We start from the raw sequence: 12805 nt of genomic DNA, 5'->3' as shown, positions 1-12805 counted from the left end.
CAATGAGTAAAAAGTACTGAGATTCTGTTAAAGAAAACATTTCTTGAATATAAACTACTTGTATACAGTAATCTGTTTTGTCATCATTTCGAGCTCACCTTAAACAAAATCCCAATTTGAAAAAAATGCAAGATTTTAACTGAAATAACGAGCCGGAAGAAAATATAAATATTTATTGACAGCATTTGGCAATTTGTGAGGTATTTTGCTGTGTTAGTGGTGATAATCTTCCAAACTCTCCCTGACCCAGACAATGATCAGATATACATCTTAGAAGGCTTCGGTTCACCAGTCCTTTCACTTTCACGCATCTTATCTGGTGGAAGTGTCTAGCTTTACCTACCTGTTCAAATCGACAGTGCTTGCCATGACAGTTAATGTTCTGTGTTACTGGGTTACTGAAGCACCTGCCTGAGGTCAGTTTTAGTACCCAACATCAAAAACATTTGAGTTATATCCCAGTTTTACTGTTCGTATATATGTGGCCAAGAAAGAATGAATGACTGTTTAATTAATGCCACCCCAGCACAAAAATTCACATTGGCTGTTGGGTGTTAAATAAAGGTAGGCATACGAATAGGATTGTGGCCAAGAAATGTCCATGGTGCACATAAAAGACCCCTTCCTGCTGACCAAAGGATAGCTTTTGGAAACTGGTTTCTTTTGTGATTGGTTTTTGACTTGGTGTTGCACTCACGCTAGTATATATATATACAGACCTATGTGGCGTCGTGGCAGGCCATCCGTCTACAGGCTGGTAGGTACTGGGTTCGGATCCCAGTCGAGGCATGGGATTTTTAATCAAGATACCGACTCCAAACTCTGAGTGAGTGCTCCGCAAGGCTCAATGGGTAGGTGTAAACCACTTGCACCGACCAGTGATCCATAACTGGTTCAACAAAGGCCATGGTTTGTGCTATCCTGCCTGTGGGAAGCGCAAATAAAAGATCCCTTGCTGCCTGTCATAAAAAGAGTAGCCTATGTGGCGACAGCGGGTTTTCTCTAAAAACAGTGTCAGAATGACCATATGTTTGACGTCCAATAGCCGATGATAAGATAAAAAATCAATGTGCTCTAGCGGCGTCGTTAAATAAAACAAACTTTTTCACGCTAATATAGTGAGATGTTGAACTCTTAGCATGCATTAGTCAATTACAACAGTGTAAGGGAAAGACATCATTAGCTCATCCTTTATATATATACTGAACAAAATAAGAAACTTCCGCTAACTTTGCATGAACATAACTTGATGAAAACAAACCGGGGGAATAATTGTTATATATACGTTTAAAGAGTGTTCCATGATGCATCGCCTGGTGCAAAAATCATGGCCATAGGTTAACAGAAACTGGGAGAAATTTTGACCAAGTGTGGTAGGGTTTTAAAAAAAACCCACCCACTTAATAACGGGTATGACCACCTGTTGAATTGAACACTGCAGTGCATCGCAGGCGCATAGAATTGACTAAAGTGTTGATTTCTGCCTGTGGAATATTGTTCCATTCCTAAATGTGTGCTTGACGAAGTTCGTTGACGTTAGCGGGTGGGTTGGGGACGATGCCTCAATCGTCTGTCCAGACTATCCCAGACATGTTCGATGGGGTTGAGATCAGGACTTTTAGCGGGCCAGTCATCAATGAAATCAATGTTATTTGTCCTAAGAAAATTTACAGTGTCTAGCTGTATGAGAGGTGGCATTATCATGCTGAAAAATCGAGATGTTGGCGTTGTTATGGAACAGAGGAATGACATGATGAGCGAGAATGTCATCGCGGTAACGTTGAGCATTTAAATTGCCATCAATGACGACTAGTGGTAACGATAACCATGGGCAGTGGCTGCCCAGACCATGACACAACCCCCACCCCCGAAACGATCTCGTTCAAGAACACAACAGTCAGCATAGCGTTCATTTCTCCTACGGTAGACGCACACCCTGCCATCATCACGTTGTAAAGAAAATCGGGATTCATCCGAAAAAAGAACGATATTCGCCATATCCAAAGAGTGTGTACACGTGCCCATTTAAGACGATTTAGACGATGACGTTGCGTTGAAACGCATCCGACGTAAGGACGTCATGCATGTAAACCGTTCTCCCGCAGACGATTACGAACAGTTTGCCCACTGATTCGGTTATTATGAAGCCCAGGTGTGTTAGCAGCAGTAGCAGTGGCAGTTTGGAATCGATTGCGCAAATGCGTGTTCATGATATAGCGGTCTTGACCACGCGTTGTAACACGCGGATGTCCACTACGTGGCAAGTCGTTTGTGCTTCCTGTCATTCGAAATCTTACGCAAAGATTTCGTATCGCTCGACTAGAACTTCCAACATGCCTTGCAACGTCTTCTGTCGACATGCCAGCATCAAGCATGCCAATCGCCCGTTCGCATAAATTATTGGGTATTCTTGGCATACTAAAAATGCTACAATGTAAAAAACTTTAATTTTTTTACAATTTTTTCATTCACTTGACAACAATGTCAGTAAGACAAGTAAAACAAATTGACCGAATACTACACGGGACATGTCGAACCATGCATGCACATCACATTGAATTTCACATTGTCGACGATTAACAGTGCAAAAATAATCGATAAAATTCATGAATCCTGATAATACAGCTCAAGGCTAATACTACCTATATAATTTCGTTACACAATGAATTCTTTAAGACAACAAATACTATATGTACAAATCAGAAGTTTCTTTTTTTGTTCAGTATATATATATATCAAATGTCGAAGTAACCAGATCTTAGATACCAAATAATCCTAATTTAAAAAGTGCTGTGATATCTGTAAATAAACATTCCTCTTCCTTCCATTACTTCCATCCACTTTGAGAAACAAGTGAGACCAACATGTTTATATTAACTTATCCTCACTAGTAATAAACAGTTTAAATGTTTGTTTTTTCCTGTTTTAAAAAAAGAAACAAATGTTTTTTTTAACAATGCACTCAGCACAGTTACATGGTTAAGGACCACAGAGATACTGAAATATGAAACCTCGCTGCCACCACACAATGTGCTATTCATTCCCATTAACAGAAAGTGATCTGTTATATGCAGTATCTCACAGACAGGATAGTACATACCATAACCTCTGTTACACCAGTTGTCAAGCACTGGCTGGAATGAGAAATAACCAGAGGGGTTTGATCCTAGATTGACCACGCCTCAGGCGAAAACTTTACCACTGGGCCATCTTTCGTCCTTTTGTGTACCGATATTTAAATCTGATTCCTTAAAATGTTTCTGCATAAGACTCTTATTAGGACATACACATTACATCTGTTACATAATATGGTATACCGTAATCTTTATAATAAGTGTTGTTGGTTAACAGAAGATTTACGATTATGAACACTGAGTGTATCCAGTCACCCCAGGGCACTGTTGTGTCACTGAGGTTGTGTGGGGTCACGTTAGTACTGTGTGTAGAGTGACCTCGTCAGGCCTTTCAAAGAGAGGCAGGTTGGGCACAGTCTGTCAGTGTTATGTTGACGATGACAGCGCCTATGCATCACGTTGTGCAGTTTGGCCATAGGTCTGGCTTCAGTGTTTATGATGGGCCTTCCCATCTATCACTGCCAGGGGAAGCGGCTACATTACAGTCTCACAAAGGAAAACATCACCATAAACCAGTGTCTCACCACTGAAGTGGTGGCAGCATCAGACTTACCGAGATTCACTGTGAACATGGGTGATGGCACTACTTGCAAAACATATGTTAACTGAACATGGGTGATGGCACTACTTGCAAAACATATGTTAACTGAACATGGGTGATGGCACTACTTTCAAAACATATGTTAACTGTGAACATGGGTGATGGCACTACTTTCAAAACATATTTTAACTGTGAACATGGGTGATGGCACTACTTTCAAAACATGTTAACTGAACATGGGTGATGGCACTACTTGCAAAACATATGTTAACTGTGAACATGGGTGATGGCACTACTTTCAAAACATATGTTAACTGTGAACATGGGTGATGGCACTACTTTCAAAACATGTTAACTGTGAACATGGGTGATGGCACTACTTTCAAAACATATGTTAACTGAACATGGGTGATGGCACTACTTGCAAAACATATGTTAACTGTGAACATGGGTGATGGCACTACTTTCAAAACATATGTTAACTGTGAACATGGGTGATGGCACTACTTGCAAAACATATGTTAACTGTGAACATGGGTGATGGCACTACTTGCAAAACATATGTTAACTGTGAACATGGGTGATGGCACTACTTTCAAAACATATGTTAACTGTGAACATGGGTCATGGCACTACTTGCAAAACATATGTTAACTGTGAACATGGGTCATGGCACTACTTTCAAAACATATGTTAACTGTGAACATGGGTGATGGCACTACTTGCAAAACATATGTTAACTGTGAACATGGGTGATGGCACTACTTGCAAAACATATGTTAACTGAACATGGGTGATGGCACTACTTGCAAAACATATGTTAACTGTGAACATGGGTGATGGCACTACTTGCAAAACATATGTTAACTGTGAACATGGGTGATGGCACTACTTGCAAAACATGTGTTAACTGTGAACATGGGTGATGGCACTACTTTCAAAACATATGTTAACTGTGAACATGGGTGATGGCACTACTTTCAAAACATGTATTTACTGCTTCAAACAGACTTGGAAAGTCATCAAAACCTTTGTAACTATTTTTTTTTAAATGTTGTAATATCCTGTAGACTGTATGTATGTAGTAAGATAAATGGAATTTGCAAATTTCTGTTTTAACATTGAAAACTGAAAAATTTGCACTATAGCTGGTTCATTTGAATCATTGATTCATGTCAGAATGCCAATTGTGTAATGGGTTAGTTCTATAGACCATGCTTACTTGTTAGTGGATGATATAAACCTAATTGTAAGGTAGGTTAGTTCATTGTACTGTGACATCCTAACCTTGTAAAAGAGGTTACTTCATTCTACCATTTCATCCAGAGAATACTTTGGTTTCAAATTTTGATTAGCAACAGATGTTAATTGATTGAAAATTGAGTAAATGGTCTACTACTTAACATTTAGAATTGTGTATGGATCCTTGAATCTTGCAGAGTGATACTCAACAATCCTTGTCGTCTGGGCAATGTCTTGTACCATCTCATCAGGTCAGGTCATGGGGATTAACGTGCACATCAGAGCAAGCTGTTGTAGCGCACATCTGTCGTGGGCACAGGTGTCAACTTCTGCCAACTCTTTCATCTAGGACAGCCATCTCATTTTAACAGTGTTTAATATTAAGACCTCTGATACAAACTATTTCACACCCTATAACAACATGACACCTCTCTGAGCTGGCTATATATTTGGTTTGTTTGTTATTTTTAAAAATACATTTTATGTCATGTTGCTATGGTATTGTTAACAGACCACAGGAATAGGCATGTTTTAATAAATAACCCTGCTAATGTACAAGTAAAATAAGTGGCTCATTACAAACACCAATCTTGTAGTGACCATGTTCAACTGATAAGACCAAACAAATCTTGACAAGAAAAAGAAACGAAAGTCGATTTGTTTGAACAAGTTCCATTCATCAAGTTAAGGTTTGTTAGAAGACAGCTTGTCAGATATGGTAGCTAGTCTGTAAAGTATGTCATTAAACCAGGTGGGATGGGTGTGGCTTGATTAATCTGTCACGCCTGTCCATAATGCCATTGTTGGTAGCCGCATTTCCTCATAATGGTGATGAACAGTTCCTGTGACCTTCTATAATCATTCTCTCAAAATATATCTGTCATCACTGTTATAATTTATATAACCATAGCAGTTGCAACGTTGAGATATGGTGGCTACCACTGTTTATAAGTTATGACTGTGGCAACAGTGATCTTAACAAAATACAGTGGTCACCATTATTTTGGGAATTGTAAAATCCAGTATTAAGGAGTGTCCAGTTTAGAGAGGTTCTGTTTTGTACTGATTTAAAAAAGGTCTTAAAAATGCAAGTCTAGAGGGGTTTCACTATGCTGTTTCAGGGCAGTTAAAAATGTAAAGCCATTTGATACATTTTGATTAAACATTAGACGGAGTTAAAATGTGAAGCCATTTGATCCATTTTGATTAAACATTAGACAGAGTTAAAAATGTGAAGCCTTTTGATACATTTTGATTAAACATTAGACAGTTAAAAATGTGAAGCCTTTTGATACATTTTGATTAAACATTAGACAGTTAAAAATGTGAAGCCATTTGATACATTTTGATTAAACATTAGACAGTTAAAAATGTAAAGCCATTTGATCCATTTTGATTAAACATTAGACGGAGTTAAAATGTGAAGCCTTTTGATACATTTTGATTAAACATTAGACAGAGTTAAAAATGTGAAGCCATTTGATCCATTTTGATTAAACATTAGACAGTTAAAAATGTAAAGCCATTTGATACATTTTGATTAAACATTAGACGGAGTTAAAATGTGAAGCCTTTTGATACATTTTGATTAAACATTAGACAGAGTTAAAAATGTGAAGCCATTTGATCCATTTTGATTAAACATTAGACAGTTAAAAATGTGAAGCCTTTTGATACATTTTGATTAAACATTAAACAACAAAATCAAGTCTAATTTAGATATTACTTGTCACTGACACTGAAATCTCATTCAAGACTTTCTTTTTTTTCTTAGCAAAATTTTTTTAAATTTCTTTTTAAAAATATATTGAAATTCTTCCTCCAGTGGCAGCATTTCCCTGTTCTATAAAAACTGGCTGGATTAATATTAATCATTTACACCGGTTTGACTGCCGTTATCTCGAGACTCGTGAGAATGTGCTGGTTTATTTATCTCATTAGCAACCATTCACTTGATTCATATTTCATTAACGCACAATGCAGCTCGTATTAAATGGCTTATTATGGCACATGAAAGACATTTATTATGTTGGCAAACACAAGAGCCTATTTGCCAAGGTGAAAAGCTTCATTGAGGCTTAATATGAAAGAATGAAAATGGGCCGAAATTTCATCACCAGTGATATGCCTCGGTATGCAGTAATGAAATCACTGGCGATATTGCGGTGATCATGTGGGAGAAATGGCTGCGTGCTGCATTTATCACAGAATTGGCTGGCATTTCACAGCGCAGTCGAAGCTGGCCGTGATTTATGCTTATTATGCAGATATTGATGCGGCATTATTTCAAATGCTTTCTCGTCCCAATCAATAAGGGCGATGTGTGTTGTGTTCTGAGAGGACTGAGGTCTTGGTCCATGGTGTGAGGACTGGGATCTAGGCCAGTGGTTAGAGGACTGGGATCTCAGTCTGTAGTGTGAGGACAGGGATCTCGGGTCTGTGGTTTGAGGACTGTGATCTCGGTCTGTGGTGTGAGGACTGGGATCTGTCTGGTATGAGGACTGTGATCTCGGTCTGTGGTGTGTGGACTGTGATCTCGGTCTGTGGTGTGTGGACTGTGATCTCGGTCTGTGGTGTGAGGACTGGGATCTCAGTCTGTGGTGTGAGGACTGGGATCTCAGTCTGTGGTGTGAGGACTGATCTCAGTCTGTGGTGTGAGGACTGATCTCAGTCTGTGGTGTGAGGACTGATCTCGGTCTGTGGTGTGAGGACTGGGATCTTGGTCTGTGGTGTGAGGACTGATCTCGGTCTGTGGTGTGAGGAGGTTCTTTCCTATCCCAATCAGAGTCTTATGACTGATACATCAAAGGTCATGGTATGTGTTGTCCTGTATGGAAAAATGTATATAAAAGATGCCTTGTTTGTCAGAAGTAGTTGTTGGATGTTTCCTGTCTCATCTTGAAGAGAGCACCCCAGTAACCATGTTGGACACCAAATAGCTGTAGTTTGAAATGTGCTCAGAGTAAACAAATATTCCTTTCCTTTCTTTTCCGTCACCATGTTCTATTTCACAGAGAATTATAAATAAAACTACCAGAAAGATTTAATGTTCGTTGTTTTTTATTTTTAGTGACTGTCCTGTAGTGAAAGCTTCTTACATATAGAAATAAAGGGGGAATTATGTAGATATTTGATGAGCTGGGCACACCTAATCATTGTAAATTATTAATATCTTCTTAATTGAAAAGTGTAAGCCTTTAATGAAATTGTCTTAAATAGCATGTCTTTAGCTGGCATGTCCATGCATGGTACATTGGTAGTAATTGGTAAAATAATCGCTTCATAAAGGTATTTGGATCACATATCCAAGTAATCAATTTGTTTTACTTTTATTTCATGCTTCATTTCAATTAAGGTTCAAGCATGCTATCTTGGTAACACACCTCAGCTATCTGGGCTGTGTGTCCAGAACAGGGTTTAGTGGTTAGTTGTTATTTAGAGAGAAGTCAGTGTAGTGGCTTTACATGACCATCCATCCCACTAAGCCATTAAAAACCTTCCTCTGAGTGGGAGTCGGTACTGGGATCGGAACCCACTATGCCACCAAAGTCAGTTCCAAGTAACAAAGCAGCATGAACCTGAAGCAGTGTCTTAACTAGCTGGTATTTTGGTCTGATATTTCATCTATATAGGGTATTTTGGTCTGGTATTTCATCTATATGGGGTATTTTGGTCTGGTATTTCATCTATATGGGGTATTTTGGTCTGATATTTCATCTATATAGGGTATTTTGGTCTGGTATTTCATCTGTATGGGGTATTTTAGTCTGGTATTTCATCTATATGGGGTATTTTGGTCTGGTATTTCATCTATATGGGGTATTTTGGTCTGGTATTTCATCTATATGGGGTATTTTGGTCTGGTATTTCATCTATATGGGGTATTGTGGTCTGGTATTTCATCTATATGGGGTATTTTGGTCTGGTATTTCATCTATATGGGGTATTTTCCACAAAATGTGAAAAGTTTGTTTTGTTTAATAACACCACTAAAGCTACTGGATGTCAAACATAAAGACTCCATTTAAAACAACAACAAAAATTGTGCTACATCTGTCTTATAGTAAATTTGTCTCACATCTATACAGGTAATAATTACATACTATATAGCAGTTTTCTAATTACAATAGTCCTTTGGGTTTAAAAAAATATATATATTAAAAAAATTAAAAAGCTCTTCAGTGACTACACCATGACATCCGCCCACCAACTGTGTTCTTGGTGATAGTGATGTTTGATCCACCGTCACCATCATGACTACACCATGCCCATCTGCCCACCAACTGTGTTCTTGGTGATAGTGATGTTTCAACCACCATCACCATCATGACTACACCATGCCCATCCGCCCACCAACCGTGTTCTTGGTGATTACAGTGTGTTCTTAGTATATTCTTAGCTTCCTACTGTTCTCAAAGTATTCAGTATGAAGAGAAGAAGTCTTGTAAGATGTTTAGCTACTTAAAGTCTTGTTGAGTCTGCTTGTTATTCAAAGAATTTTAATTGAATAAATCCCCTTCACTAAAATGATATACACGATGTGTTTTATTTTTGTTCTGGTTATTAATTGGTTAACAATGCACCTGCAGTTGTCATTCAGATATAGTTAGATAAAATATTGATTCCTCAGATCAGCCAATAATAACAAATATAATACATTAAATGGAACATTGTACAGAGTTTTTATCTGCAGTAATTGCATATACCTTTTTAAATATAGTCATTAAGACATAGCTGACTTGTGTAATATGTGTTTTTATTACACATGGAATAAACACTGGAACTGTATTTTTTAAAGAGAATACTGGAATGTTGTGGTGGCTGGACGAGACATTTATTTCACATAGATCACACAGATAGCAAAAACAATTTTAAGAAACATAACAAAAAACAAATCTTGACCATCATCGAGTTTCTTGCTGTGAGGAATGTCTTAGAGTAGACTTTTTCTGTTGAAATATAACAGGTTGAGAGTTTTTCAGCATATCTCTGGTAACCCAAACTTGTAGGTATTCACAGTTGATACTGCTCACTTCCATTATAGCAAAGGAAAACAAGTTAATGACAAGCATGTCATATATCAAACGAGGGCTATGATTCTATGGAATAGCTTGTTGCCCACAATAAACACATGCAGTAAATAGTAAAAGGAAATTATTGTCTGTGTGTTTAACTGCTTATGATAGTGATTTCTGTTTATCTGCGGGGGAAGGATGTGGTACACTGATAAGGCACTCACTAGAGGTGTCATTAAATATATATTTATTTTTTGTTTCTTTCTTCATTCTTTCTTTTTTCTTTCATTTCTTTTTTCTTTTTCTGTTTTTTCCTTTCTTTCTTTTTTTTTCTTTCTTTTTGTTCATTTTTCATTCTTTTATACTTTCTTTGTGTTTGTTTATGTTTGTACAGGTTTGTACCAATATCAGTGTTTTTGTTTGTTTCTTGTGTTCTTGCTTTCATTAACTTTTTCTTTGTGTTTTTCTTGCTTAATTTGTTTCTTTTTTGTAGTTTTTTTCTCTCTTTCTCTTTCTCTCTCTGTCTTTGTTCTTTCTTGTATTCTTTCATTCCTTCTGCGTGTTTGTTTTTGCTAGTACCACCATCAGTGTTAATATGCCTGCGTCATGTCTAATGTGTTTGTTTCCCCTATAATTGTGTTTGTAATGAAACGTCTTGTTTCTTGCAGATAGAAGATGGAATGTTGATGTTCGACAAGACAACAAACAGACATAGAGGTAACATTGCTAATATTTCTTGTTTTCTCTCTCAAATTTTCTTCTCATAATATTTGACGGATTCTTTAGAAAACCTTCCAAAAACATTATTTGCTGTAACCAACCAAGTCATAAAAAAGTTCCCTCACATCCCTTACGTTTTGTCAAGCCATATATGTTTTCTTGCATATATATATAGACCAAACTATCAGTAATAGGTTTATGGTAGGCAAGACATTGAATTCCAGGGAGATGTTGTGTAAAGAACAACCTCCTATTGGTATCTCTTTTGTGTTTAGAAAACAAATCTGTATGTACTCTTTGGCGACTGTTCTGTAGCGACTATTTGTGTATTTCTCTGAAATTCCTTGGTACAAATGTTGTAGATATATTAGAAAAGGAGTTTTATGCAGGTTGTAGTCTTGTACATTTGGTGAGGACTCCATGTAATATCACAAGAATAGACTAAAAAGCACATTCTCCTAATTTGGCATCCATTGAACATCACCAAGATACCTTTGCTAGATGTCCTCTCAGTTCAGTATTATCATTGAAATATTGAGGTTTATACTGTCCCCTACAGTATCTTTTCACAATCTTCTTATTCTAGTTTTGATGTTGACATCATGACTTCAAGGGAATTAATGATTCCAATTGTATCATCATTCTTTCATTGCTGTTAAATATAATTTTATGAAGAGTATAATATACATGACATGACATAACAGATTAACATCCAGATTTACATTAGTGTATAATATGTCCTATGTGCTCCCTACATTGTTTTAATCAGTATATTATGATCAGCTATAAGATGATACTCGTACAACAACAACTAGAGTACAAGAACATGTGAATACGGTTTTATTTGGCACTGTAACTTTGATGTTTCTATAAGAAGAAGTGGACTTGGTAGCTAGAATGTTTTATTATCACTGTCGGCTAACAGATCAAGTTGCATTAAAGGGTGGGCTGAGATGTGTCTGACAACTGAGTAAATACAAAGCTGGGGTTGCTTGTTTGGAGAACAGCACATGGAGAGACTTTGAAAAACATGGCTGTGCCGAGGATTAGGTTACACACAGGTTCTCACCACTGGGCTGTGCCAGCAGTAACGTAGACAGGAAGTTCTCCGTTTCAAAGAAAGCATGAGTTACAAAACATCTGCTGGATGACCTCAGGGGCCGGCTGAAAATGGAACAACACCATACACTGGGAATTTAACAAATCATTCAAATCATACTTCACACGTTTCACAGGTTACCAGTCTTCCAACGTAGTGGTTAGTTAAAGTGACCAGAATTATTCCTATTACTGTGGGAATATGGTGGATCTTAGGGAACATCGTCCACCCATTGTACACCCCCCGTTGTAAATATTACAGTCATTTTTATATTTGTTAATGAAATTAATTCACAGATGACAAATGAAATTGATAAATTTTATTGTATGTTGAAAGCAGTACACACCACAATAATAATGCTAATATAGGATAACTGTCAAACAAAAATGCAATTTAAAAAAAAAGAATTCCGTTGCCTTAGCTAAACCAGATACACACTATTTTATATTGTTTATTTATAACTGGAGATTTATTTTAATAACTGACTACCAAAGGTTATTTTATTCTATCGTTAAGTGTTTATTTATAATTGGAGATTTATTTTAATAACTGACTACCAAAAGGTTATTTTATTCCATTGTTAATTATTTATAATTGGAGATTTATTTTAGTTACTGACTACCAAAAGGTTATTTTATTCCATCGTTAATTGTTTATTTATAATTGGAGATTTATTTTAATAAATGAATACTGAAAGGCTATTTTATTATATTGCTAGTCTTAAAAAAACAAAATAGTGGGGTTTTTTTGTATATGTAAATGAGATATGTAAATTTTAAATCCGATGTGATTATGATTTTCTGGAACTCAAAGCAGCTTTTAGAATTCACTGTCACATGTCTCATTAATAGAGATTGAAGAACACTCAACATTTAAAAGGAATACTTTTTTTTACAAGATTTTATTACTTTATACATAAATAAAAAAAACAAATACCACAGCTTGTTTCTGTGAAATTGCATTCATGTATTATCTGTTAAGAATACAAGACTGGATTGTTTGAACTTGTACTAGTTTGAGTGCATAATGGCACCTTCGTTTTCCCTCCAAAACC

At 36.7% G+C, this 12805-nt stretch overlaps 1 protein-coding gene across 7 annotated transcripts in view; it reads left to right on the top strand.

Annotated features, from left to right (window-relative positions):
- LOC121369309 (RNA-binding protein Musashi homolog Rbp6-like) overlaps positions 1–12805 on the top strand; it is a 143273-nt gene that overhangs the window by 53184 nt on the left and 77284 nt on the right. For all 7 annotated transcript variants that reach the window (XM_041494286.1, XM_041494284.1, XM_041494288.1 and 4 more), the window contains one exon: positions 10601–10649. In XM_041494286.1, coding sequence (XP_041350220.1) covers positions 10601–10649 — 49 coding nt within the window. The remainder of the gene's footprint in view (positions 1–10600; positions 10650–12805) is intronic.

This window comes from Gigantopelta aegis, chromosome 3 (assembly GCF_016097555.1).
Source record: "Gigantopelta aegis isolate Gae_Host chromosome 3, Gae_host_genome, whole genome shotgun sequence".
In the NCBI taxonomy this organism is placed as follows: Eukaryota; Metazoa; Mollusca; class Gastropoda; order Neomphalida; family Peltospiridae; genus Gigantopelta; species Gigantopelta aegis.
This window is presented reverse-complemented; position numbering and strand designations above follow the sequence as displayed.